Source organism: Phocoena phocoena, chromosome 2, assembly GCF_963924675.1.
Source record: "Phocoena phocoena chromosome 2, mPhoPho1.1, whole genome shotgun sequence".
In the NCBI taxonomy this organism is placed as follows: domain Eukaryota; kingdom Metazoa; phylum Chordata; class Mammalia; order Artiodactyla; family Phocoenidae; genus Phocoena; species Phocoena phocoena.
In genome coordinates, this window is record NC_089220.1 from 62,880,831 (window position 1) to 62,903,987 (window position 23,157).

At 38.3% G+C, this 23,157-nt stretch overlaps 2 protein-coding genes across 5 annotated transcripts in view; one reads left to right on the top strand and one right to left on the bottom strand.

Annotated features, from left to right (window-relative positions):
* Positions 1 to 14,900, top strand: part of RALGAPA1 (Ral GTPase activating protein catalytic subunit alpha 1) — a 217,797-nt gene extending 202,897 nt beyond the window's left edge. For 3 of the 4 annotated variants that reach the window (XM_065871901.1, XM_065871902.1, XM_065871903.1), the window contains 3 exons: positions 5,149 to 5,273; positions 11,778 to 11,780; positions 14,752 to 14,900. In XM_065871901.1, the coding sequence (XP_065727973.1) occupies positions 5,149 to 5,273; positions 11,778 to 11,780; positions 14,752 to 14,900 (277 nt within the window). The remainder of the gene's footprint in view (positions 1 to 5,148; positions 5,274 to 11,777; positions 11,781 to 14,751) is intronic. The other variant, XM_065871904.1, reaches the window with a different exon arrangement.
* A 3,402-nt stretch (positions 14,901 to 18,302) lies between these two features.
* Positions 18,303 to 19,970, bottom strand: INSM2 (INSM transcriptional repressor 2). The gene has a single exon (XM_065872616.1). It carries the CDS (start codon positions 19,968 to 19,970, stop codon positions 18,303 to 18,305), a length of 1,668 nt encoding a protein of 555 aa, XP_065728688.1.
* Positions 19,971 to 23,157: the final 3,187 nt, after the last annotated feature.

Genomic DNA, 23,157 nt, shown 5'->3' on the forward strand with positions numbered 1-23,157 from the left:
GATGAAATTCCTGACTGCTAAAATGGCAAAGAAACCACATTAATATGAGTGTGGGCAAGTGCTTACTAAATTAGGAATTTCAGAATGGGCCCTAAATCCCTGAGGCTATGCTGTTGAGCACAGATACAGACAGACACTTCATGCTTTGCCTTTACTTAAAAAGGAGCCGGTCGTTTTTTCTTGTTTAGGAAAGAAAATATTAAACCTGAATTTAAGAGGAAATTAGTTAAGCAATGATATGCTTTTGTTGTCTGTCTGTAATTTTCGTAACTCCTTTTTGTGAAAAATTATACTTTATATTCTTGCTATGTACAACATACATACAAACATAAACATACATACATATACACATGTACATATACTTACACACACACAAATTTCTATTTCTTTGAGACTAGTCACAAATTACATTGGACCTAAGTATTTATACAACCTCCTGGGCGTGCCATGGAATTAATGATCACAAAACTGAAAGTTATGCCTTTTCTGACAGCAGAAGCAGTTCAAAATTACATTGTATTATTAAGAATTATTGTGACGAATGAAGGGTTGTTGCTTCTTTAAAAACCAAATCTACCTTTTATCTGTTCTCCCTATACATTAGTAAAGTTGAAAAAAGTGTTTCTAATTAACTGTCTGCAGTCTCTTTTCTTCATATTGTGTTTTTTCTCATGAGCAATCAGAGTTTTCTCTTACCAGAATAAGTCAAAAGTTCCTCTTGTACATAACATAAACAAGAAATATTATCAGAGTTCTTGCACATGTACACAGGTATATTTCTTAAACTGATGATACTGAAAATTGTCCTAGTGGAGACAGCACCTGCTGTTTACAAAGACTTGAGTCAAAGGTCAAAATAACTATTTTCATCACAGATGTAGAGGGACTTTTGGTTTACTTTGTATTTATATCCTTTATCTTCAACAGCCCTATGACATAAATAGGAGCAGGTGGGGGGATCTCCATTTAACATTCAGAGAAACTGTGGCACAGAGAATTCATGCACCTCTTTCCAGGAGTGGGCTGAAACTGAACCCTAGTTTCATAACAGCTGGGCTTGACACAGTGACAGGGGGCCATTATTATTTCATATGATAAGTTTAAAATCAAAAGTAGTTAATTGAATACTGATATTAACTTCATATTAATGAAGTACAGATTGGGTTTAAACTATTTATTTATACTATAAAAATCATTCCGTTCCCTTTTCTTATTTTTAGAATGGTAATATTCCTTCCCCCCATTTCCATTTTTGCAGAAAGTAGAAGGAAGGAGGATTAGTGGATAATTATATTGCTGTGATTGCAGCACCTGTGTGTTATTTCTTTTGATTGGCTAGTTCTGTATTAAAGATTCCTACCAGCTAAAAGTCTCCTTCATCAAATGGCTTTTTGTTAGCTAGTTTTTGGCTTGGGTTGTTTTAGATTTGCAACAAAAAACATCTTAATTCAACTTAGACTTGTACTTTAAATTTTGTTCTGAATTTGTAAGTTTATCATCATCTTTTTATCATTTCACCCATTTCAATTTATTTAATTTCAATGCCAGTGGCAACACACAGTCACAGTAGGAATATAGCTTGAGCTTATCCTGTTGTTATTAGCCATCAAGTTTGCGTATGCCACGCAATTTATAGGTACTAATAACTCTTCCCTAGAGAGCTGCCTTTTAAGGAATAAGTGTCTAACATATTATAAGGAGATATAGGAATTAACTATTTTGGACTATGGTTACCATTGCAGATGCTAACATCACTGTTTGGAACTTTATCATCATCTCAATCACAAAAAATACCTTGTTTGTGGACTCAGGACTATTGTTTAAGTACTTAGAGTTCATTATATCTCCTTAATATATGTTTTCCAAAGTAAAAGGGGAAAAGATGTAAGTACTGTAGATTGGGTTGCTTTCATATTGTTTATTTATTTATTTGACTACATCACACTTGGAAAATTAGAATATTTAGCTTTTAGAAGGTGAGTTACTGTAGTCTATAATAATTTACTAAGCTAACAGTATTTTCTGAAAATAATCCCCCAGAAGGAAACTTCAGACAGTGGGCTAATTTGTAATAACCGTTGCAGTTTTTCTTTTAAATTCAACCATTAATGATTGTTTTCCTTCACTCTGCCACCTATACTTGAACTTTAAAAAATTGTTTTAGAAAGCATCATTTTCTCTAATTACGTTTTTTTGCAGTTTTATTAAATACATCATGTGTTTTTATACAAAATGAATACATTATGTCTAGATAATTTTAGTTTCTATAGCTTTATATATTAGGGTTTCTTCAGAGTTTTATGAATCTCCTTTTGTATAGTGAAATAGAATTACACTTCAGAATGTATCTTTAAGAACCTAGGAGCAGGACAGGAATAAAGATGCAGACGTAGAGAATGGACTTGAGGACACAGGGAGGGGGAAGGGTAAGCTGGGACGACATGAGAGAGTGGCATTGACATATATACACTACCAAATGTAAAACGGATAGCTAGTGGGAAGCAGCGCATAGCACAGGAAGATCAGCTTGGTGCTTTGTGACCACCTAGAGGGGTGGGAGAGGGAGGGTGGGAGGGAGACAAAAGAGGGAGGGGATATGGGGATACATGTATATGTAGATCTGATTCACTTTGTTATAAAGCAGAAACTAACACACCATTGTAAAGCAATTATACTCCAATAAAGATGTTAAAAAAATAAAAAATAAATGTATCTTCTCTAGATATTCATTTCCTGCTCTAATAATCTCCTTGCTTTAGAAATATTAAATTTGCTTTCTCTCTGCCTAATTTTTGTGTAAACTCTAAATATAATAAGGTAAAGTAAAATATTTCATTTATAGGCCCTCTGAAAGTAGAGCATTTTTAAAAGCAGGTAGGTGTCTCCACCCTACTTTTCATGAAGCATTTTACCCATTCAAGTAGACTTTTAAAAACAGCTTGTTTTGATAGCAGACTGTTCTCCTGTGGGCCTTCAGCCTTTGCTTCCTGGCAGCACCTTTGGTGCGAAAAGAGAGTGATCAATTGGGAGACTATCAGTGCCAGCATGCATAGAGTGATAAGTTAACACACCACTGGGAATTTCTAGGGCCCACCAAGATACTTCACTTCTAATGTGCTAACAAGCTCATTTTTCTACCTCTTGCCTCTTCAGTTATTTTTTTTCTCAGAAGAGCTTAGAAGTTGAGTGCATCAGGCATAATGAAAAGCTCTGTAGGAGGGAGAAGCAATAACCCCATTTTTCCCTTTTCAGCCAAATAGAAAATTAGTTTCTGGTAATACACAAAGGCCAGTATTTTTTGTACAAGGGGCACTGCTGTGAATCAAAGGACTCTATTAACTGCAGAAAATTCGGCAGCTGTGAATCTCCCCCAATGAAAAAAGTACTTTCCAACAAGTTGTGAGATATGTGGTATTATTTAGATTGAACCATCAGTTTCATCCCCTTTCATTTATAACCATATACCCTCTTTTAAAAGTGTGCTATATTACTTTTCTGTGTTAACACTCAAAAACGTCTATATGATCCTTCCATAAAATCCTTTCAATATAGCATCTTGTCCTGTTGCTACCCATTTCAGGAGTAAAATTCTCTTGAAGTTCAACCCCAGAATTGAAAATAATGGATTGCCAGGAATTGGAATTAAGATTATTTCAATATTTGATACATAAAATAAATCGTAGTATAAGAAGAGGTTACTCAAGTCATTTAGGTGGCAAAAGACATCACAGTCTAAGTCAAGTGCGTAATGAATATAGACTTACCTTTAACTCTTCTTTTTTTTTTTCTTTTCTCAATCAATAATCTTTTGTAAATGTAACTGGCTATGGTATCTCCCACTGAATTAACATTTTAAATTATCTTCCTCTCAAAATTTTTTCTCGGTCTTGATTGTAGACTCGGTCTACAATCTCTGGAACTAAAGGATTACAACAATTGAATTGCAATTTTAAAAAGAGAGAGAATAATGAATTTTGAGGGTAAAATATTAAAATGGGTTTTGGGGAAAATTCAATGAATAAAGAAGAACCAATAAGCAAATTTTTATTATCCTTTACACTTAGTTAAATGTCTTAGGTAAAGCCTATCAACATAGCACACTGAGTACAGCTGGAAAACTTTTAAAAGTTGTAGAAGAAAGGTTAACTGATTTCTCAGTTCAGGAACTATACGACACGAAGTCAGCATGTGAGTTTTTCCTGATAATTGTATGTTGCTGCCTGCTGCTCTACATTTTGACAGCCATTTCCATAGTTGCTTTCGTGAACAACAGAAAAATTCTCTCTCTTTCTCGCCCTCTCTGTGCTAACAGCACAATCAGGCCTGCTGAAACAGGAAGCCTGGAGTGGGTTGTTCAAAAGCAACAACACTTCAAGGTACTGGTTGCTTGTCAATAATATCAGAGAAGAAAATGTGGTGAAAGGGAAGTACAGTATTTTTCTGTCAGTGTCAGTGCCCTGTAGATGCTTTGTTAGACGGTATGTAGGAGTCCTGTGGACTCTCTGCAAATATTCCTGCTTGTTTCAGTGTTATAATTGACTAGGTATTTTTTCCTGACATACAGATTCAGCTGTGTATTTATCTTAACTGCATGGAGTTAAGTTCGAGGATTACAGCAACAGTAGTCTTCCATTCAAAATGAGAACGATTGTTGGGAAAATGCAGGGATTTTAGAAAAAGATGATATGCAGGAATTTTTCACAATAAATTATTGCAAATGAAAAACAGAATTTCAGACATAGTATTTTAAGCATTATAGTATTTATTGCGTGGCTTTTCAGAGTACATCTGCAGATCGAAGCTGATTAACAAGATAAGAGGAGCCCTAGGCTGACCTGATAGCAGTTGAATCCTTTCCCAAGTAAACTGTTGCCTTTCTTTCTTCCAACAGTTTACTATTAATTATTTTCTAATAAATGTCTTCCTGTTAAGCTGCCAGGTATAGTGATATCCTGAAGAGTAAACTTATGTTAAATGCTACATTTTTTTCTCTTTAAAAAGCTGTACTTTTAATGATATGCAAGAATAGTTAATAATTATATTTATTAAGAAGTAATGGCTTAGCAGTGATAGTAGTCCTTTTTGATGCGATCGGTTCTTTCCCAATGTATGCTGCATTTAAGTTCATCCTTAACTGAAGGAAATCAGCTATGAGGAGAGAGCGCGATATCTGCAAACGATTGTCCAGCACCATTTAGAACCAACGACATTTGAAGATTTTGCAGCACAGGTTTTTTCTCCAGCTCCCTACCATCATTTACCATCTGATGCCGGTAAGATCAAAAGCAAGTATTAGTTACTGTTCATTACTGGAACTTGAAATGCAATACCCTTTTGTTCTAAAAAACTCTTAAAATAATGGAAAACTTGCTTGAATAAACTTCCAGTCATTGAAATATAAATATTCTTCATCATTATTTTCATATTTGGCCTTTAAATTTGATTTATACTTTCTTTTACCTAAATACAGTTCCTTTAAAAGTCAACAGTCTTCATAAAAGCACATACACTACATTTTATCTGAGCTAATGGGCAGTAACTATTGTGTTTCACGGAATCGTTACTGAAGTATCTGCAAAAGAAATACAAGTTGAGCAGGCACTCTCAACTTCAGAGGATCAAATTTTATGGCCAAGAATATTACCTTATCATCTCTGATTTTACAAATAAAGTTAACATAATTGGTCTAGATTTAGAAGTACTTAGAGTAAATTATTTTGTAATATTTAAAGATTATAAGAGGGTACTGCATTTTTACAATTAACTAATTTTGAAGAAATCAGTAAGAAAAAAAATGACTCATGGCCTTCCTATTCTGTAATTCTTTGCACTCCTTATGATTGTTTCATTTATTTTATTTTCCCTCTTTAGATCATTAAATATCAGTTCTGTTTATCTGAAGGTAAGACAAAGTGTCAAACAAAACACCCTTTGTTCTTCCCCCATTTCCTTTTTTAAAAATTAGCAAGCACTAAGCTTGTAACTCAGTTAATAAGCAAACTTAACACTGCCCTGGTTCATACTAAACATTTCAGAAATTGTCACTAAATTTCTTCCAGAAGTATACTTACTAACTTAGGTCTGCATGAAACACTAACACTGGTTCTGGGATAAAAATAACTAATAATAGAACCCTTGGTTGAAGTTAGTTACACCTTGTTGTATTGACCTTTTTGTTTCTCAGCATGAAAATGTAGTACTACTGAACTGAAATGGTGTGTCTTTGTATTTTGTAATGTGTTGCATTGTTATTGGGTATCTTAACTCATCAAATAGTTATTCTGTTGTGTGCCTCACACCATACTAGGCACCTGAAATACAAAGATGACTGTTTTAATGATGTTCAAGGGAAGCAGGAAAAGAGAATACAGTATACCTGAAGTTCATCTTAATAAGCCTTCAGATTCTCTTCATATTATATAAGTTTTCTTTATATCAAGTAGTTTAAGAGGCACAGTACTGGCCTTTACTGGCCTAATTTGCTTGCAAAAAAAATTACTGTAATTCTCAATTAAAGTCGATGAAATTAAAGCTTCCATTCCTGTCACCAATTAATTGGCCATTATAAAAATAATTTTACAAAAAAACTTGGAGCCCTTTCAATTAATTATATAAAAGACCTAGCAAAGAGAAAATTATATTAGACTGGGTTGACACTATCTAAAATTACTCAGCTCGGCATAAGAAAGATGGTAAAAGAAAGATACTAAAAATAAGTTAATGAACAACAAAATAAAAACTAGTTAAGTATACCTGGACATTTCATTTTTAATAATAGAGAATATCTGATAAAATATCAGACATTATTAAAATAGACATGAATAACACTTTTGTGTACCATACATAGAGTTGAGCCATAAATTTCACAAATGAAAAATATTGATAATAAAGCCACGTTCAGACTAACTTTTCCCCTTAAATGTATAAAGGCTGTCAGTTTTCATGTTGTAGCTGTTTACTAGCTGGAGTCCTTCATATTCCTCTTCTTAATGTTCTTCTTATATTTTGCATATTATCCTGCACATTCGGCCAGATGTATAACATGGGAAGTAAGTAGTATTCTCACTTTCTGAGACATTAGGTAAAGAATGATACAGCAGCCAAGTCAAGGCTCTTTGGTTAATTTTTTTAAATTATCTTTGCCTTTAGGAACTGTTAGAAACATGCACTTGAATTTTTAAAAGGTGTTTTTAAACACTGTAAATAACTTTTCCAGTGTTACTTAATACATTTTTATGTTTTTTTGCAGACTTTAATAGTTATGAAAGATAAAATTTTTTATCAGTGGTTTTCAATTCAGCACAATAATATAAAAAGGAAATATTTACTCCTTTACAGTAGCAAAAACATTATGATATCTGAAGAATGATTCTTTATTCCCAGTCATCTCAGATTTTGATTTTCCTGTCACAAACCAACCCATAAATGTAGAAGTCCCTTTAAAGTTGTAAGTCAAAGTTGAGAGAGAAGACATGAAATAGGCCATGTAATAGCCATATGGACCTGACTTATGGTTTTCAAAAATTACATAATGTGAAGATTTTTAGGTTCATTATTACTTTTTTTTTTTTTTTTTGCGGTACGCTGGCCTCTCAGTGTTGTGGCCTCTCCCGTTGCGGAGCACAGGCTCCGGACGCGCAGGCTCAGTGGCCATGGTTCACGGGCCTAGCCGCTCCGCGGCATGTGGGATCTTCCTGGACCGGGGCACAAACCCGTTTCGCCTGCATCGGCAGGCGGACTTTCAACCACTGTGCCACCAGGGAAGCCCCATTATTACTTTTTAACATGATGATAAAATTGATTTGCCCCATTGAGATTTAGATCATTAAATATCAGTTCTGTTTATCTGAAGGTAAGACAAAGTGTCAAACAAAACACCCTTTGTTCTTCCCCCATTTCCTTTTAACTTGTAATCGAGAATCAACCGCAATTGAGAATCAACTTTAGATATCCCATGCATACCCCATCCATATAAACTAATACTAATCAATACTAATGCGATAAATTGAAATTACATTTTAAAGGAATACCAGTACGGTAATCATATAAAGGATATAATCTGTTCTTTCTAACCAAACCTATAACATAATACTATTCAGTGGAGTAGTGGGAAAATACTGTTTTAAGTTTAGCTTAAAACTTAACTTGGCTCAAGCTTATTTAAAACCTACTTCCTGGTTAACAGTAATGTATCAACTGTGATGACACTGAAATCCAATGGGGCTTCTTCTAGATAATTTTTAGTATTATTTAAATAGATACAAAAAACATGTTTCGTATATCATAGTTGATCCATAAATTTCATAACTGTATTTTCTCAAAATGGACTGTCTGTGGCAGTAGACTGATACTTAAGGGAAATTATTTTTATCCCTAAGGTCACTGAGGGAGATATCATGATGTCACACTTTGTTGATCTTCCATAACTACATTAAAACATTATTAGATTTTTCATGTCCTTTATTTAAAAAAAAAATTACAGGAAAAAAAATCCCTTTATCTTTGTCAGGCATGTGTGTGGAAAATATCAAAAGTTTTACTGTAACCTTCTTTTTTAACATTCATGAACACCTCTCCTCCGACTCTAAACTTTAAAATGAAATTACTTCTCTTCTTGGCCAGATTATATTGGCAGTTCAAAATCTAGATATTTTTCCCTAATGTCACGTTGTCTTTTCAAATCAAGTTGTTTTTTTTCCTCCCCCTCCAATTTTTTTTTAAATAAAAGAAAAATCTAGAATGCCAACAAGAAGAAACAGGATCCTGTTTTACTGCAAGTGCACAGTAAATATTAAGTTATCTTTCTTATTAAAAATACACACATAGAACAAATGTGTGGATACCAAGGGGGAAAGGGGTGGGGTGGGAGGAATTGGGAGATTGGGATTGACATATATACACTATTGATGCTATGTATAAAATAGATAACTAATGAGAACATACTGTACGGCACAGGGAACTCTACTTAATGCACTATGGTGACCTAAATGGGAAGGAAATCCAAAAAAGAGGGGGGATATATGCACATGCATAGCTGATGCATTTTGCTGTACAGTAGAAACTCACACAACATTGTAAAGCAACTATACTCCAATAAAAATTAATTTTTAAAAAAAAGGGAAGAGGAGGAAAGGGAATGTGCAGAGCCAGACACAGCAATTTTGGAAAAAGGGAAAAGACAGCTGTTGAGGAGGAAGCCTGGTCTATCCACACCACACTTAAGAGCGGCCAGCAGTGAGGGGTGGGGACACCCTGAACAGCGCAGTGAGCCTTCGGGTCCAGCACAAATGTGTGTGCTGCCCGCAACAGAGAAAATGTATGTATAGCAAAAAAAAAATAATAAAATATATATATCATACACCCAGTTTTTTTCCAGTATTATGTCTTTTTACTATCATCAGCCATAAGTATTTTTCAATGCCTATTATGTAGCATATCTAGAATTACAGCTAATACTCTATTAGTTGAACTAGTATGTACCTCTCTTTGGATTTGTTTCTCTACAAATTTAGAGATTTTAGTATCAATACTTTAAAAATTAAAGGGGTGATTGGTATTTGACTCCCTCTATATATGCACATGTATATACATATATACACACACATATGCATATACATGTACAGTTGACCCTTGAACAACATGGGTTTGAACTGCACAGGTCTACTTAAACATGCATTTTTTTTTCAACAGTATATATTACAGTACTACACAATTTGAGATTGGTTGAATCCCTGGATGCGGAACCATAGACACAGAGGAACCAGAACCATAGGGAGGAACTGCATGTATGGAGGGCTGACTATAAGTTATAGGCACATTATATAGAGGGTTGGCGCCCCTAGCCCCTACATTCAAGGGTCCACTGTATACATACATAAATATACGTATACATACATACCACTTTGCATAATTACCTTTAGAAAACGTATAGGTTCCTATCTAAGTAAATCTTCTAAAAATTAGTAATAAGATTCAAATATTTCTATGCCATCAAAATAAGAGATAATCTAACAGTGATTTTGAAGACCTAGAGTAGTGTCTAATCTTCCTTAATTCTAACCTCAGTTTTGCTGTTAATTCACAAAATCTGTATTGCCACATGTAGATGAGATAGTATTATGATTGTAAGGCCCATCTCTTTGAATCTTTGAATGGAATGAATCATCAAAATTTAGGCATTAAACTTGTCTCCTTTTCCCAGGCTTTGAAATGATCTGGAAGAAAAGATTGTAGCTCTTCAGAAGATAGTTATTTTATATATATCCTAAATATTATTTGTAAGTGCCAGTAGAAAATGTTTCCTTCAACATATAACATAAGCTATAAGTTTGTTTACTGTGTTTTTAAAAACAAATGTTTTTAAAAATAATCATATTTATTTATCACTAGGTTAGCCTGAAATTATAAGCAGCCAAATGTGTTCTCTTTTCAGTATTTTAAACTTAGAAATTTGGCTTGTATGTTGTTGACCAAGAAGCAAATAATATTAATCTTAAATAAAGTCCATTAACCTTTTATAACAATAATTACTAGGTTCAGTTTTCATATAGAGCATTCATTCAGATGTAAAATTTGTGTAATGAAAATAATAATTGAGTGATTACTGAGTGCCAGGCAGTGTGCTAAGTACTATACATGCATCCTCTCACTGAATCTTCATGGCAATTCTATGAGACAAAAACAAAAAGCCTTACCAACAGTCACTTGGTAAAGTCCGAATCTGACTTCAGAGCACTTGAAGTATTATAATTACTCATTTAGTCTAAATATTTTCAGTCCCTTCTTGATATTGAGAGAGGAGAGAAATTGCCCAGTAACCTGTCATATTTGCAAATTAGAAGTTGTTAAAAATTTTTATTTTGAAGGCTCTACTTTTCCACCCATTGAAAAATCATTTTTTATTATTTATTTATTTTTAGTATAGTTTTAAGGTTGCCGTGGGAGAGGTATGGGCTTTGGAATCAGACTGATCTGGATTTAAATCCTAGCTCTGCTATTTCTTATCTGCATGAACTCAAATGAATTAATCTATCCTAAACCCAGTTTTCCCGTTTGTAAGGAGATAAAATATGACAAGCTTAGACCGATATGTTCTAAGTCTACAGTAATGGTAGTTCTTGAATATCTTGAAACCTCATGTTTGCCTGCGTTTCTGTACTGTTTTATTTTAAATTATGTGTTACTTTATGACACTCAGTGGTGCGTCCACACCAATCTTAATCACTTACCAACTCCTTTAACAATATTAAGGCAGTAAGATTATTTGGGTAATCTGTCCTTTAATGTAAGGTTATGTTTTATAGGGATATTAACATAAAAGTGGATATTCTTTATTTTCCCGCAAACTAAACAGTTACGTTGAGTTCTCCACATTTTAACAACTGATGTTTTCTAAGTGGTCATTTTCTTCAAAAATATTTCTAGTTTCTATTCCTTCTTTTCTAATCCTCATCTTTTTTGATCTAAAGTCTATTAATGTTTGCTCTTATCGTAGTTTTATTATATAGGTACACTTATTGTATACCTGCTGTGTTCCAGGATCTTTGCATATGTAGGCATTCATTCCCCACAACTTTGCAAAATAACTAGTATTGTCTTTGTTTTACAAATAAGACAACTGTCTCCGGTTAGTTTGCCCAATATCCAGCATCTAGTAACATGACAAACTTGTCATGGGTCTTTCTAACCCATGCTCTTTCTAAGATGACGCTGCCTCTTATTTCAATGTTAATTAGAATTGCTTTCAAAGTCACAATATTTTTAAAGGCTATATTTAGTAGGTCCAGTAACTTTAGCAGTTTTAAAGTGGTCATACCTGTCAGCAAGCAGTATAACCAAAGCCACAATAAATAACAATGCATTGAGTTCCCTTTTACAATCTTTATAGATCCTCAAAGTCATATTCATCATGTTATTTGTAATAATAGCTCATTGTAATCAGTGTACAACATATGAATCAGTTTATTATTCCATCAAGGTACAGACAACAGTCTGTGTACTGTAAAAATGTTATTAATAGATACTATATGTGAAACATAGGAGCCTATACTTTTTAAACTTTATACTTGAGAGGATATATTATCAATAGAAATAAATAAATCAATATTCTTTATGACTCAGGTGATATAAATCAATACTTAGACAGAATAGGATGTGAAATGAAGTATAAGTATCACATTATTCTTTAAATCTAAAGTTGAGATCTATCCACCATAAATTATTTATAGAGTTTGGGTATGCTGAGTATTTATCACAAACATCATTAGCTAAAACATGAGGCGGTACTGTATACCACACACACTAAACATTAGCCTGATTTGACTCAGTTGCGTGAAAGGGGGTTTCACCTTGAAGGCAGTAGGGGAGACATAGAGGAATTGCTGTTTTTGAGGAAAATATTCTTTGAATTTGGCGTACTCTAAAGCAGTGTTCTGTAATAAAACTTTCTGTGATGATGGCAATGTTCTGTATCTGCGCTGTCCAGTATGGTTGCCACTAACCACATGTGACTGCTAAACAATCTAAATGTGGCCAGTGCACCAAGGAGCCAAATTTTTAATTTTTATTTAATTTTATTTTTTGCATTTATTTATAATTTTTTTGCATTTATTTATAATTTTAATTTAATTAACTGTGATGTGGCTATGGCTACCACGTTGGACAGTACAGCCCTAGAGATTTTATGACTGAGTGGTTAGCATAACATGCCACCAGTACAATGAACACTTTAAAAGGTAGATGTTTAAAGAATCTCTCATAGACTTTTTTTTCTTTTCTTTTTTTCCTGTTTGAACTTGTTTTGTTAGTGGGTAAGTATAACATTTGAATTTACAAAGCATTTGTCCATTGTGAAACCTCATCGCCCTAATGCATTGCATGCCCAATTGTGTTTCATAATAAAAACCTGATTACTGTCTTCTCTACTCCTCTGTTAACACCTGTAAGATTCTGCACTTTGTCGCTCATATCTGTTATCTATCTTCTCTTTTGTTTTCTCACTTCTGCTCGCTACTCCATTTCTTCATTCACAACAAAGAAAGAAATGCAGTGATAGTTCTCTTCCTCCCAAAACCTCCACTAGAAAACATTGGCCATCTCAAGGTAAACAGCCATGGGAAGGCCTCTCATGACTGGCCGGGAATAGTATGCATTACCAGCAAAGCATGAGCTACTGCTCTTCACCTTCCTTCTGCCATCCACCTGCAGTGCTTCCCTAAAAAGGTCCGTGGATTCATATTCTCCTCTAGGTTTTCCAGTATGGGCCCAGTATGAACCAACTCAGATCTTCAGGAAGAGTAAAGGTGGACAGAAAGATATGTCCTTCTTGTATTTTGAAGGTCAACCTCATTTCAATTAGAAAAGAGAATGTTGGAGAGGTTACTTTAAAAAGGAGGGCAATTTACCTGGATTAGGATTATTGATAAAGTGTTTTTTCCTTGACAATGTATGTTTGTTCTTAAGTATAATATTTGGCCTTAAAACCTTTTAAGTGTTCTACAGAGATACATTCTTAATTTCCTAAGACATCTCAGTAGGATCTGTACCCCTTATTGAACAGTTTTATGTTTCCTTATAAATATTCATAACTTCAGTTTAAGCACAAATGTTTCATTATATGGAAATAGTCGTATAAGTATTCCCAAGCTCGAAGTGTCAGTGTGGTGCCACGCTGGCTAACAAATATGCCAAAAGTTTCCCTACAGAGTTCGGAGCTGTGTAAGTTTAAGCCTGCAACCTGTGTGACATGTCTTTGTTTGTGACACTCGTAAAGATGATAATTTTTATGTACATAAGACCAAGGAAATCTGGATTAAAATGCCTCAAAATATACAGAATTTTTTAAAAATTTGTTATTGTGTTATATTTTCAGATTTTTCTGGAAGGGTTTTTAATTTTTAATGTAATTTCTTATTCATGAAATATTTAAGAGCCTATAGTGTGCAAAGTTCTGTAGTATTGCTGTGAATTAGAGAATCATAACTCAGAAATAAAGTACAAAGGTGAAGAACTACTTTGTAAATAAATGATATGAAGAATTTTCCAATTTCAACTTGTTTTGCTTCTTTCAAATTTTTATATCTTACTAAATTCTACTGGTTATCTACTTGCTATGACTGGACACTGTAACTGCAAAAGTTTAAGAAAACAAAAGCATTACTTGTCAATTCTAAGTTGAGACACTTTGAGAGATCAGTTTGTCTTTTTTGACTGACTTTCAGATAAGCGTTCTTGTCCTCTTCCTTCCCCAGGGAATTTATCTTGCTCCTTCTTAAAAGCATATTTAACTACCTAGCATGTATAATGGTCTCACACTGCTAAGTTCCTTTTTGGAAACGTTTGGTGCTGTTTTGTTTTCAAGTTTGAGCAATGAAGGCCCTTTTCTTGATTATACCCTGTACCCTAGAGATAGGAATTGGTCCTTCTCACCTGCTTCTTAAGCCCTTACGTGCATGCTAATGGTGCTTTGGATCCCTGTCCTTTCTGTCCCAAAGATTTTGCTTCCCATTGCTTTTTCTGGGGAGCTCTCTGGTTGGTTCTGGCTCTGGAAATAATGATTGGTGCTTTCTTGCTAATATGATGACATGAGCCACCAGATCACTGTCATAACAAGCAAGTTTGGGGCTTGCTCTTTCCTCTCAAAAGACCTCACTAAGGGTTGGGATCCATGCTGCAGATCTGTAGCAGAAAAGTTATTTCTTACAGGATGGGTGGCTGGATGACTTGCACTAATGCTCTTGCTGTTTCCCACAGGCTCCTACCCAGAGATTCTACCCAGTGAAACTCCCACAGCAACGCAGGTAGACGGGGCTGACCTGGCCTCACCAATGTCTCCTCGAACTAGCAAAAGCCGCATGTCCATGAAGCTGCGTCGTTCCTCTGGCTCAGCCAATAAATCCTAAGGAGACAGCAGCCCAGCAGTGATCAGCAGTAGCCACCTTAGCTTCAACATAGCGTTAACCCTTTCAGGCTTCGTGTTTACCATAACATGCATGTTCCTTCCTGAACATTTATTTTAGAAAACACTGGATTTAAATAACTTGTAACTTAGTATTTTAGATTTGGGTTGTTTATTCGGTTGGTTTTCCCCCCACACTCCAAGCTGCCGTATGGGGGGTGGGGGGGAGTTTTATTCTACACCCTTTACCTTCCCTAGATAATTATGTCTAAGTAGTTTTACTTTTAATTTCGTAATTAACTTTGAGCCAAAATATAATTGGACAGATAGTCTCATTATTTTATTTATCGTGCCCCATTACAACTTTATGGCTCAGTAAATTTATAATTTTTTTAATAAATGTACATCTTTAAATTTAAGCATTTGTAAAGTTGTAGTAATAGTTGCAAATCTGTTAATACACAGGATGTGTATGGATTATTTATATTATCAAAATAAACCACCTAAAATAAATGGTCTTTTAGTATCTCAAGTTCCAGCTGAAATAATTTTAGCATTAACTTTTTCTTCCCAAAGCAATGTCTCATTTCTTTACTGTGCAGGTGATGCCATGACATATCTAAAAACCAGAAAAATCACTGTGCTGAACTTTGATTCATGTTTAGCTTCCAAATATTTTTCTAATGTTTTGCTTTTTAAATGGTATCACTGTTAAATGCCATTTCTGTTTTGAGATTGTGGCCCCTTATTGGCTGCTGGATCCTGGTATATCTATGTTCTTTCTTAAGTACCAAAAAGGGAGGAATGGGGTGGGGCGGGTAGGAAAAGAGAAAAGAGGGAGAAAACTTTTCTGACATAAATGTGTGGCTTAAATTATGTGTATTATTGTCAAAGAAAAGGGGACATGACCCAGGAGTCTAAATTAATCTATTATTGTTAATACTGAACTTGCACGTGTGGGTTGGTGTACCTTCCACCCTCCAGAAGTATTTTCCTACAGTAGATAAGCTGCTCACATTTTGTTTTGAACGGGCATCTCCTAAGGAAATGTAGCATGACATTGGTACTAACTGCATGTGTAAATACATCATACTGGCAAACTATAAAATATAAATTATGTATCATCATTCATGTAGTATCTACAAATTTGTAACAGTGGAAAAAAGATGGTATTTAATAATACAATAAAAATATTCTTATCATTTCGTGTCCATGAGTGTTGATTTGTCTTCTGTATTTTGTCTTCTGTATTTTTTCAGACTTAAGCAGGGCTGTATGATTAATGGAGAGATATAAAGCATAAACCTAGGTTATCTTAGCTCACCATGAAAAATGAATTTTAATTCCCTTCTCAGGATATACCCCACCTTATTTCTCAGAGATCCTACCACAGTCATTAAAACTACAGGAAAATTTTCACCTTCATAAGAGCTCGCAGAAACTTCCCCCAATGCACTTGGTTAAAGCATCAATTTATCTCACCCTCATGCTTTGATTTGTTAAATTTTACTTTTTTTTTTTTTTTGGTAATATACATTCAGGAACAAAACTTTTTACAGACAGTTTCTATAGCAGGCTTTCAGAGTTCCTGTGCGCTTAAATTTTGGATTGCCTTATAAATAAAAACAAATTCCTATGAAACTGTAGAAAATAAACTTTAAAAGTCCCGTGAAAGCTTATATAAAGGATAAACATGGATAGAGACAGTCCCTGGGAAAAAGATTAAACAATATAGACAGTTTCCCACAACCAAGGTGAAGAATTGCAGAAAAGATAAAGTAACTATTTACACATTTCTATAGTGCTTTCATTTTTTAAAAAAATAAACAGCTAAAGGTTTGGTGATACGTAACAAAATGGAGTGAAAATACCAACTTAAAAATACCGAAGTTGATTAGCACAGTTAACGTTTTATTCATCTTCAGATAAACTATTCACTAGCTTTTTGAAAAAGAAGAAATTTTAAATATATTTCCTGTTGACATTTTTGGGTGGTAAAGTATCTTTAATATTTAAAGAACAGTACATATTCTTTGCCTTTTGGAGCTCAGTCTATGCAGCCATACTTCATAGTATATATACTATATAAGGAAATTTTCCCATTTTACTTCTGCACCATTACATTCATTTACAAAATATAATTTCTCCTGTCTGTATTCTGTCTAAATGGGTCACTAAGATTATAAAGCAGGATACTGGCTTTGGGGAGATAAGAAGTGAGGCTTTTAAAAATAGGCTGTGTTCAATGGGATTCTTAAGACAAACACAGAACACAACAAAGCACCAGCTATGTACATTTATTTGGTGGTAAGCATCTTACAAATATGGGCTATCTGTCAAGCAATATTCAGCCAGTGTCCCAAACTGGCTATTCGGGCATAGGTACAGAATGTATGCTAAGTATGGTAATACAAAAAAAATCAAAACCAGGTTGCAGCTGAAAAGAAAATATTGAATATTGAATGAATTGCCATTCATTTCCATAGCGGATTAGAAGTATTAACATCTTCCTTAAGCTGAACATAGTGTCGTATATAATACACATTATGATTACAACAGAAGCGTTAAACAATTTGGATGAAACCCTACTAAAACAGTCAAACTTCAGGAAATGAGTTCTGTGTTTCCCAAAAGCTATTTAAAGAAAGGTTTAAAGTATCTTCCTGGATACTGCACACGAGAGCTAGAGGTGAGAATTTGGGGGGTGTCTCAACTCCTTCCAGTAAAGAGGTGCTATTCCCCACCTCCAAACACTAGCTTAAGAGTGGACTTAATAATTGAGAAAAGGAAAGTTTACAAGGAGATTTCTCATATCACCCAAAAGCGCGCAAACATCTTAACATTTCCTGCCCACAGACACAGGTCTTGTATTTCCCACCCACCCGACGTAAGTTTGGCACCAATCACATAACTTTTAATTCACAGAATATACAATGCAAGATATCTGACCCTATTGAGACAGAAACTACACAGGCGCCTGCGATGACAAGAGGAAGAAGAGAAAAAAAAAAAAAACTACCACTTTTGGTAGCTAGAATCCTTTGTAGATAGAGACATGCACGCATTCACTGCGACTTTCCATAGGAATTACAAGTCATATAGGATTCATTGGGGTCTCCAGAGTTTGGTGGGAGCAGGGGAATCCTATTTTCGTGGGGAAAGTGAGAAGGGATTTAAAGCTGATCGTTCTTGACCGAGAACGGTTATACCATATACATACCTGCTCTAGAGAGGGATTTTACATTTCGCTGCCCGCTCCTCTGGCAGCACATTGACTACTGGGAGTTTTAGGAGAGAAAATAAAGGAAGTAAAGAGGGTAAACTTGCAAGTTGAAGAAAGCCCCACAGAAATTCCCATGATCTGTTTGCTCCAAGGCCACCCTCAATCCTCTTCCGTCTTTCGCCCTCAACAGCCCGGCCGCAATGGCATCTGCAGCAGCAGTACCTGGCGACTTTCTGAGGGGTGGCACTTATTGATGTGCCGGGTCAGGCCTGGGGAGCTAAAAAAAGTGGACGGGCAGTGCTTGCATGAGAAAATTTGCTGAGCACTCCCGTCGGACGCCCCTCCTGGGCCCGGTGCTTCGGGAGGCGCCCCGGCCAGAGCGGGCAGGAGCAGCTCCTCGCGGACCGCATGCCACAGCCGGTGCTTGTCCCTGATGTCTGCCGACGGGAAGTGCGCCCCGCACAGCGGGCAAGCGAAGGCGAGTGGGGCGGCGCGCTCGGAGCCAAAGCCCGGGGCAAGCGCGCGGGCCGAGCCCGCCTCGTGAGTGGCCAGGTGCTTGCGCAGATAGGCTTGGCGACGGAACTTTTTGTGGCAATATGGGCACACGAAGATCTCGGGTCCCCCGGCAGCACTGACCCCGCCCGGCTCAGGCACCCGGCGCCCCAACACCCCCGCCGTATAAGGGACCTGAGGCAGCGAAGGATCGGGGTGGGACAACACCTGGAGGCCTTGTGATGGGGCGCTGTCCCGGTGCTGCTCCGTCCCGGAGCTGTCCCCGGCCTGCGGGTGCTGATCCGCAGTTCTCTCTGCCCGGTTGTTCTCCTTCCCCTCCGCCAGGAAGGATGCAACAGCCCCGGAATCCGGGGAGGACGAGGTCGACGAAGGCGGCAGCTTCCCGTCGGCTGAGGAGACTGTGGCGGCATTGGCCGCTGCGGGACGCGGCTTGTGCCAGCGGCGATGAGAGGCAAGGTTCGCAGGGCAGCTGAAGACCTTGTCGCACTCGGGACAGCGGTACTCGACGCGCACGATGCGGGAGCAGCGGTGCTGAGCCAGCGCGAAGGGGTCTGCGTACTGCTCCTTGCACAGCTGGCAGATGAACTCCCCCAGCGGCGTGCGGCTGCCCCCCAGGCCCCGGGACGGCGCTCCGGGCTCCTCCTCCTTGATCTTCAGGCCCAGCACAGGGGACGTGGTGACTTCATCAGTGAAGCTCAACTTCCTCATGGCTTTTGGCTTCTTGACTCCGGCGGCCGCGGGCCCAGACGTGCAGCCCGGAGGTGCCTTGGCGCAGCGCTCGCCGCCGGTGGCCCGCTTCAGGCCGTGCAGGGAGGCCGAGAGAGGCGCGGGGTCCGGATGGAGCGCGGGGTCTGGGAACGGTGCCCGGAGCGGCAGCAGGAACTGCTCCCGCGAGGTCGGTGCTGCTGTTGGCGCCACCGAGCAGGAGAAAGCGGCCACGGTGGCGGTGCCCCCGGGGAAGGACTCAGCGGAGACGGGCGAGCTGAGGCAGCGCTCCAAGAACGCCCGGCGCAGCTCCGCGCCCGCCGGCTTCGTGGGGCTGGGGCTGGGCCCGGGACCCTCCCGGCCATCCGCCCTCCACTCCGCGCCTTCCCTCCCGCCCACCGCTGGGCTCACCCCAGCCGCCCTACAGGACGACCCCGACAGCTCGCGGGTCGCTTCCTCCTCCGGGGTTGGGGGTCCCGCCCTCTCCGCACCGGGCTGAGGGGCACTGGAAGCCTCCTCGGGGAAGGGCGGCGCCCCCTGGGGCCCCAGCAGGGGGAAGACCCGCTCTGCTAGGCGCACTCGGTACGAGCCACCTGTCCGTTTTGTTCGCTTTACCAGGAAGCCCCGAGGCATGGTGGAGTCGGAGCGCTCGGGGGCAAGGAGTAACCGGGGCGCCGCGGGGTCTGATAGCGGGCGAGCACCGCTGCTGCCCGAGCTTCGCCGCCGCAGGCATGTGTCCGCCGCCTTTATAGCTGAGACGCGGGCCGGGGGACCGCCGGGTCGCCCTCGGCCGGACCAGCCAATCAGGAGTGGGAGCGGCCGCGGGGGGGTGGGGCTTTCTCGGGGCTGGGCTCGCGGGGGGCCCGGAGGCGGGCGGCGGAGGCGCGGGCCCCCGCGCCCGGCTTAGCTGCTGCCTGCAGCCGCCTCCTCCCTGCCGCCCACCAGGCGAAGACGCCCGAAGGTAAGGTGCGGAGTGTGAGGAAGCACAGCACGCCGTGCCTCAGCGGCCTCCAGGGGCCGTCTGGGGTGCCGGGCGGAGAGGCCACCTCTCAGCACCCTCCTTGCGGGCCCGGGACCCTGCTGCCCCCCGCGCGTGGGAGTCTGACGGAAAAGCCCCGGCTCTATGGGTGGCAGAGCTGAGAGGAAGGGCGACGGGGAGGCGACCGGTTGGGTGTCAGCCGGGGAACGGGTTAACGTCCTATGCTCGTATGGAGCTGATGAGAAGCTGCGACAGAGCGGCAGGGCGGCTAAATCCACCGCCCCGTGCCTACACTTGACGGTGGGAGTACGTCTGCCATCCAGTATCGATCGAGACTGTGCGCGTCTGTGATACTATGAGAATTCATCTGGGAAGAAGGACTCTCAGTGCGGGAGATCGTGCGTGCTGGAAAGCCTCTGCAGCTCAGGACGCCAGCAGGTTTCTGGGCCCTGGTCCTCAGAGCTTATAAATGCCTCCTCCCCGATTGGGAATAGGAGTGGGGAGGGGAAAATGGGATCTCATTTTCGACTGTCCTCAGATCAAGTGGTTTTTCTGTTCACACCTTCCACTTGTACTACCCAGAGACATGACAGTGCCTAACTGACCTGTTTAGCATGGAGTAGATTGAGTGAGAAATACTGGTGGAATCAGGATTACATCTGCTTCCCCTTGGATAAGAGATATTTTGCAAAAGGTGTGCTATGGACCTTTAAAAGCTCAATAAAATTTCATCCAGCACTGTTTTAAGCACTAGAAGAGATTTGAAAGTTTGTAATACTAGCTGAGAACTATGAAATAATTAGAAAATATATGACAGATGTATAACAAAATGCCGAAAATCCATGGTATAGAAAAGTGCAATCTGAGAATAGGAAGGGCAAAGAACTATGTGTTCAAGCCTCCTTCCTAAGCCAAACTGCAGAAACAGACTGAGCGATGTGTTTTCAGAGTAGACTATGGCATAACAGATCTAGTCATCAATAACACATATTGTCTTCCTTCTAGTGAATGAAGTATTTTTACATAGAAAGCATTATTTGAGGGAAGATTTGGAAGTAATTATATATTTGTTAATACTGGCTATATTTTATGCACTCTACTTAAGTAATCTGATCTTTTCGCAAACACAAAACAGAAGTAGATATTATTACTCTCCTTTTTTAATGAGAGGATTGAGCTGTAAGAGAAGTCGTGTAACTGGCAGAAGTCACCCAGAGCCCAGATTCAAACCAAGTTCTAGCTAATTCCAAAGCCCATACTTTCCATTATACCAGTGTCTTCAAACTATTTTTTTTCTGATCACATCCCATAATAAGAAATATTTTACAGAACACACACGTAACTGAACAAGTGTTTCACAAAATAATGTTTACCCTTAACTAGGTGCAATGCAGTTTTGTATTTTCTACTCAATTCTATTTTCTTTCTTTTTTAAATGCTAGTCATAGCAAACAAATTTATTTTATAACTCACTAATGGGGATTAGGTCCCACAGTTTGAAAAACACCATCATTATGATGTTTCCTATTAAACAGGATGAAATCATACAAAATTAAAGAAAGTAAATAAACCTGACACTTCATAATTAAAATTAATATTCTGAATCACTATTTAAAATATTTGAGTCATTTAGTAGTGTAGGTAAACTTAGTTTCCCAAATTGATCATTTCTGACATGTCAGTTTATGTATGACTTCTAACTCAACTTCTTCTCAATGTTTCTCCTTTCCTCTTTCCCTTAATGACCCAGATATTGTGTGGTTTGGAAAATCTGATATAAGAATTTTAATACTTTAAGATAACTCCTTTTCAAGAGGGGCTTTTCCTTGGGTGCCTAGTACTCTGTGAGAATTGCAGTCAACCATATGACTCAGCATTTGTGCTTCCAGGTGTATACACGGAAGAATTGAAAACAGGGACTGAATCACACACTGGCAACACCAATATCCACTGTAACATTCTCCACAATAGCCCAAGATGGAAACAACACAGTGTCCACCAACAGATAAATGCAATAAACAAAGTGTAGTACATACAGATGACAGAATATTATTCAGCCACAAAAAGAAATGAAGTACTGATACATACTACAACATGGGTGACTTGAAAACATGATACTAAGTGAAATGAGCCAGACACAAAAAGACAAATATTATAAGATTTTACTTATATGAAATATCTAGAATAGGCAAATTCATAGAAATAGAAAGTAGATTATTATTGATGGTCAGGGGAATGGGGGAATGGAACTTATAGCTTAAAATGGTTACAGAATTTCTTTCTGGAGTGATGGAAAAAGTTTTATTAATCAACAGTGGTGAGAGATGGACAACACTGTGAATGCAATTAATGCCACTGAAATGCACACTTAAAATTGTTTAAATGAGCATTTTTGTTATGTATATATATATATATTATATTTTACCACAATAAAAATTTTCACACACACACCAAAAAAGAGTGGAAGGCAAAATCATGGCATATCAGACTGTGAAAAGAATGTAAAGGACTAGGTCATGTAATTTGGACTTTATTACATAGGACAGGCACAGAGAGTCAGTTAAAGTTTTAAACTGAGGGAGTGACATGTGCTTTTGAAATTGCATGAGGGAAAGTATCTTTGCCTAAACTTTCTGCCAGAGAGAGAAAAGGAAACAAAGATAAATGAGTCTCCTCCCCTCAGTCCTTCCCCTTTCTGAGAGTGTGGGTCTGTTTCCTAGGGAAAAAAAAATAATCATGGAAACTTAAAAAGTCAAAAGAGCAGTTATAAAGTGAGAATACTTAATGAAGTAATCGGCATAGAGCTGATATTCAATAAATATTTTTTGAATGAATGGTGCT